General features: G+C 50.6%; 1 protein-coding gene across 1 annotated transcript in view; it reads right to left on the reverse strand.

Moving 5' to 3' along the window:
- si:ch211-117k10.3 (Krueppel-like factor 15) overlaps positions 1-4,367 on the reverse strand; it is a 7,318-nt gene extending 2,951 nt beyond the window's left edge. Inside the window, exons 1-2 of the mRNA XM_012855972.3 lie at positions 4,062-4,367; positions 1,842-3,008 (exon numbers count right to left, since the gene is read on the reverse strand). Of these exons, the coding sequence (XP_012711426.2) occupies positions 1,842-2,929 (1,088 nt within the window). The 5' untranslated portion in view covers positions 2,930-3,008; positions 4,062-4,367. The remainder of the gene's footprint in view (positions 1-1,841; positions 3,009-4,061) is intronic.
- Positions 4,368-6,205: the final 1,838 nt, after the last annotated feature.

The following is a 6,205-nucleotide window of genomic DNA, read 5'->3' on the forward strand; positions in this document are numbered from 1 at the left end:
ATATAGATATATATTATATATATATCTTGAATATATATCTAATATATATATATATATATATACAAAAAACATGACTGTTAGGTTAATTGGCATCTCCAAATTCTCCTTAGGTTTGTGACTTCTTGTCCTGTTTGTCTCTAGGTTGCCCTGCGACAGACTGGCAACCTGTCCAGGGTGTACCCCGCCTCTCACCCGTTGACAGCTGGAGATAGGCACCAGCACCCCTTGCACCCCCACAACGGATAGACATGTTGGAAAGCGGATGAATGGATATGTTTAATATAAAATCCAGCCTGTGGGACAGAGCAACAGAAGCTCACACCAGATGTGAATAACAAAGAGGCGTCTCTATTACAACTGATTCGGTCATCCCAGTAGTTTCTAAAACTGTGCAGCCATCTAAAAGGATACGTCTAATCACACTAACACGGGCAAACAAAGTTTATGAATCAGCTACTGTGTTCCTGACAGAACTTGGGGTCATGACTGTATTGCACCCTCCCTCTCACCCAACCACTGCTGGGGATAACTTGGTGATTTACCTTTAGGGTTAACTGTGTGTAAACCTCAGTATGTGGGTTGAATGTTTAGGAATCCTCCCAGAAGCTCCTCATAATAATAAGCAGAAGCTGTTGTACCCCAGTCAGGTGTCTAGGTGCATGGCTCCCAGACACCTCTTCAGCTCTGCCAACACTTTTTCTATGGTGCTGAGTGATGACCACTCCACCACAGGCTTTGATATCCTTAATCCACTGGGTAACCATTTAGGCAGCTTGCTCTGGGGGAGCTTTAGCGTCTCGGCTAATGTCCCGAGACGTCAATTTCCGTTCTTTCCTCATGAGGCCATCCTCTTTGGGAATCGCACCTTTGGCTCCTGCTGCAAAACATCCAATCAACCTAGTCTTACCACCTCCATACATGTGGGACAATGTTTAGCTTGCGAGCATTTCCTTCCTGGTATATCCCCTGATTTCAGAGGAGTTTTCATGGCTTCTTAAGGAAGCAGCATGTTTAAAATATACAGGTGGCCATTCAGCTCTAATGTTGGAAATAACCCTTGTTGGACGCAACACTATGTGGGAAGTTATGTTTAAGTGTCCTGTATTCATGCTCTGCCTGTTCAGAATAAATCTGGCCTTTTGAATGGAGTAACTGCCTCTGATGCTCACACCAGATGCACATTTTTAGATGAGCTGGAGCATGTACACGTTGAAAACAAGCAGGGCCACTGACCCAGAGAACCAGGGCTGGGGGCCACTGAGGTAGGGGACACAAGACATACATAAAGACAGGGGCTCTGGTCATAGCCAACCATATTGGAACGTTTTAGCCCACAACAAAATGGAATCCGTGTGACAAAGAAACACAGCACAGGTTCCTGGATGTCAATATGGTGGCAGCAAAATCCTACTGTGTGGATGTTTTTCATTATCAACGACAGGGAAAGTGCTACAGATCTCAGAGGGGAGCAGAGGTTCACCTTCCAGCAGCACAACAACCCTAAACATCCTCCCAGAGCTACACTGGAACGGACTAACGCATATGCGTTGGAATGGTCCAGTCAAAGTCTAGACCAAAAACCAATCGACAAAAGGCAGGCTTTTTAAATCCCTGTCCTGATGCTCTCCATCCACGCTGACCGAGTTGGAGCCATTTAGCCAAGAGCAGTGGACAAAAACCTCTGTGTGTAGGTGTGCCAAGCTGGTCGTGTGTAAACAGGTTGAAATCCTTCTGTGGGGCCCCGGGACCCTGAATCCCCTGGTACTGAAATCTGGACTACCGACTACAACCAGGACAGTAATCTAAGACTGAAGGAATTTTATCTGTGGTGGATCACGTACTTCCAGCCGCACTCCGGCCAGCCACATGTGTAGGGTTTCTCTCCTGTGTGCCGGCGGAAGTGTGCCTTCAGATGGCTGCTTTTCGTGTACATCTTCCCACAGCCCGGGTGGGAACACTTGTGGACCCTCTCAGTGGGCGACGCCCTGCTCACCCGGGGGGCTGCTGCTGCTGCTGCTTTTAGGATGGCGGTGCCCTGACTTCCTCCCAGCGCAGTGATCTCCAGAGTCCTTGTGGTGATGGGCAGAGGCGCTATCTTCACATACTTCTGGTCTGATTTGTTGTCGCCGTTCAGTGGCAACAGGGCGCTGGTGGTGGTGGCTGTGGAGGAGACCTGGGGGGGCACCAGGGTGAGATTTGGAGCTGTAGCGCCCTGGAGCCCCATGACCAGATGGGTGAGCCAAATGCCACTTTGGGCTGACGGAGGAGAACCTGTCGGAGCCTGAGGCTGGGCCACAGGTAACGGTTGCAGCTGGAGCACCACTGGAGCTCTAAGGAGCATCGGGGGGGTCACGGTGGCTGGTGAGGGGTTTGATTGACTAGAAGGAGGCAGGTCAGTCTTGATGGGAGCACACTTCTCCTTCTCTGAGGTCTCTGGGGGGGAAGAGCAGAGGGAAGCCCTGACACCTGGTTCACTTTGTATCTCTATTGAGGAAGCTGAAGGTACAGAGGACGCCGGGGAGTTGATGAAGCTGCACGGTAGAGGGGAGGTTTCCTCTTTGGTACTCATTACGTCCTCCTCCACCTGCTCCATCTTCTCCTTCAGAAATTCCTCTATGTCCTCCAAAGTGGGAGAGAACGGTGAAGACGGGTGAAAAGAGAATTCCGGCAGCTTAGGCTCCTGGCAGTCCTCTCCTGGGTCATCGGTTGCACCTTGAAAACTCTGCAGACTGATGCCTTTGTTTTCCTCCGCTTCTTCCTCCCCCTCTTCAGGGCTGAAGCTCTGCAGCGCCCCCTGCTGTCTGGCCACAGGGCTGTCGCAGGAGCGCAAGGGGACCCCATCCTCCTCTGAAAAGGAGTGCAGGCTGCTGCTGCTGTCCCTGAACAGCTCAGACTCCAAAGTCAGTGCTCTGCTGTTGAGGGACACCATTGATCCAGGCCTAGTGCTGTGGACAGGGGGGGGGGGGGGTGCTGCTGCTGGGGAAACCACCCAGATGTGTCACAGAAACCTGCAAGGGCAGAGGTCACAGAGGAATTGTTTAGGCGGTTGCAGAAACACACATATTAATCACAAATCAACAGAACTGGGATAAAAATGGGGTCTACAGTCAGAGGGGGGATGAGGAGGAAACGTGTCGCCTCAAATTCAGTCCACATCCTGCCTTTAGGTAGGATGTCATCGTACAAAGGCATCAGTCATAACAGGGTGCAGGCAGAATCCACCATATCACATGTACACTGTGGCAAAGTAAAGATGCTTTGGTGAAGAAAATAGGGGCCAACTGGAACACCATAAAGGCCGGGAGCTGGGTTCCAGAAAACCAGGCAGCAACCCTTTTTACGAGGAGTAAGGCTGTGTTCAGCGGATGTGGGTGATGTATGATCCTGCTAACTTTTTACCCCCCCCCCCCCCCCCATACTCACAGGGCTTACCTACATTTGACCCTGACTGAACAAAGCTGTGAAACCAAATGAAGCGTCACTGAGCGGGCCACAGAGAAGCAGGAGGTTTGGGAAGCTGGTGTTGCCTTGTTGGCAATCCAGACAGGAAGCCCTGAGTCAGAGCCACCTACAGGACCGTTTTGTCTCACGGTTCATAACAACCGCAGCTGTAGTATTTATCCCATTAAATCCCCATGGGGTTTAAGGGATCCACGCAGGAACACAGCAGCAGGCTCCTCGCAGTTCTGGACAGCTCTAGTCACAGTGGGACGCTGCTTAGGAGCAGGATGGCTGTTGTCGCAGTCAGGCAGGCAGTCGGCCGGGTGGGCACATGTTGCTGCCGGGCCTGCATGGAGCTGGGGGAACACGCAGCCGCGGCGACAACAACAACAGCCGAGGCAGAGCGTCAGAAGCGACGGGAGCAGACCACGGCGCGGCCGCGTGAGGAGGGGAAGCCGCAGCGTGGCCGCACAGCATCGCCTGTGCATGAAGAATCCGCGAGTTTCAAGTTCGCCTGCGTCAAAAAAAAGGGGGGGGGGGGCACTTAGCTCTATTTGTATCCCTGCTAGTCTCCAGGAGAGACCACGCAGGAGTCCCAAGACCGCCGCGGCTCAACCTACCGTATGTTACCGAGAGGGGGCGTCGACCTCTCTCGGGCTTCTCGCTGTTTTCTGCTCGCCTCCGTCGTGTTATTGTCGCGACGCGCTCACATCCCGTCCCTGCCACGGGTCCATGTTGGCATTCCTCTTCCCCGCGTCACGTGACCTCATCGCTGCACAACTCAGAGGCATGGGTCCCGTTCCGCCGCCGTGATTGGTCGAGGGCCGTGGAGGCTCGCCTTAAGAGGGCGGCTCTGATTGGCTGCTGGCCGATAAATTCTGTCTGCCATGTGTTATGTCAAAAGCAGGCCGGAAAACGGAAGATTAACGGCTGACTAGAAACATTTAGCTGTTGTTAGGGTAGTACTAGTTCACTAAATTGAAAAAAAAAAATCATGGGAAAGGCAACTGCAACCATGTTCCACGCTGATCTCTGAGAACAGTGCAACCAGTAAATAAAAAAACAAAAGGGAAAATCGAGTAAATAGTCTCTCTCACAGGGAAACAAGATAGGCTACTGTTCCCCTGTCTGTACCTGGACCCAACGCCACCATTGCAAAAAAAAGGGGCAAACGTTCTTGACCGAGCAAACAGGATTGCTAAATAATGTTTCACTGGCCAGAGATTCCTTAGAACACATTTTGAGATTTGTGAAACTTAACTTGTTAATCTGCATGCAGGAACTCAGGCGCTGGCCTGAATGGAGAAACTGGTACTCTGTGTAAAGGATGTGAGTGAGGTCTGCAATCATTTTCTGGGTCTGCCAGATTATTGTTCCTCTAAGGGTTGAAGTCAGGGATGTCAGTTCACTCTCATTAACTTCATTGCCCTTTGTATGAGTCGGGTGAGTTGAGCTAACCTTTCTTGCAAGCTGAATTCTTGTGGTATTTGTGCGTTCACAAACACACCAGAATCCATCTTTGGTAGGCGGGCACTAGTTGTCGCTTTGCCCAATAAGCTCGGAAAGTTCTATTGAATGTCCCTCCTTTCCCCGAATATATTCGATGGGAGCAGACCCAGATTGATAATATAAAATAAGATTTAAAAAACCCTTTATAGAGAAAGGCATGACAGCAGCAAAGACACAGATGTACACAGTTTATAGTAGTGGAAAAACAAGCTAATATAATCTAAGATTAGCTCTAAAGCAGTAGAGGATGAGCTTTATCAGAAACACCAAAATCAAAAGTAAAAAACAAAACAAACGCCAGAGTAAATACTGCACAATTATTGATAATATGGCATACTCAGGTAGAAAATATGAAATATAACAGTAGAAAATAAAAACATCAGTCCAGTAACGTGAACACCCAGGTAGTTACAGGAGTCTGCTATCTCAACATCAGTTCCCTGGATGTTCCCCTGTGTCAGTGAGGGGGATCTGCGGCTGCAGAACTCCACCGTACGCTGCCATATTTGGGTTATGACCTCGCTGTGGAGTCTCCACTCCTTGAAGCGGGGGCTGCCCCTCGACAGCAGGTCTGCACCCCTGTTCATCACCCCTGGCACATGAGTGGCTCTCAGTGACTGAAGGCGTGAGTTGGTCCAGACTATCAGTCTGTGTGCCAGCATGTGTAAGTGATGTGAGCGCAGGCCTCCTTGCCTGCTGATGTATGCAACCACCGTTGTATTGTCCGATCTGACCAAAACATGGTGCCCTCTGATAAAGGGCAGAAAATGTCTCAGAGCCAGTATAACAGCTAGGAGCTCCAGACAGTTTATGTGAGCTGTCCGTGTTTGTAAGCTCCAGACACCATTTACCATCATGCCCTCGTGTGTGGCTCCCCAGCCAGTTAACGAGGCGTCCATGGTCACAACCTTCCGCGTTAGGATGGTTCCCATGGCGACACCAGCGTTCAGCAATGTATGGTGTTTCCACGGACTCAGAGCCCGTGCGCATGTCCCAGAAACGATCACCTTCCGGTGGACATGGCGTGTTGGGCTCAAATTGAGCGATGCTACCCACCGTTGAAACGGTCGCATGTGCAAACGGCCGAGTGTGATGACCGATAGTGCTGACACCATCAGACCCAGCAGTCTGTAGCACAGTCTGAATTTCACGAGCGGGCCTCTGCGAAAAGCTGCCAGACAAGTCTGGAAAGCTTTCAATCGTTCTGCTGAGAGGCGTGCTCTGAATTCCTCTGAATTTAGGGACATCCCAATGA

This window comes from Fundulus heteroclitus, unplaced genomic scaffold (genome assembly GCF_011125445.2).
Source record: "Fundulus heteroclitus isolate FHET01 unplaced genomic scaffold, MU-UCD_Fhet_4.1 scaffold_88, whole genome shotgun sequence".
Taxonomy (NCBI): Eukaryota; Metazoa; Chordata; class Actinopteri; order Cyprinodontiformes; family Fundulidae; genus Fundulus; species Fundulus heteroclitus.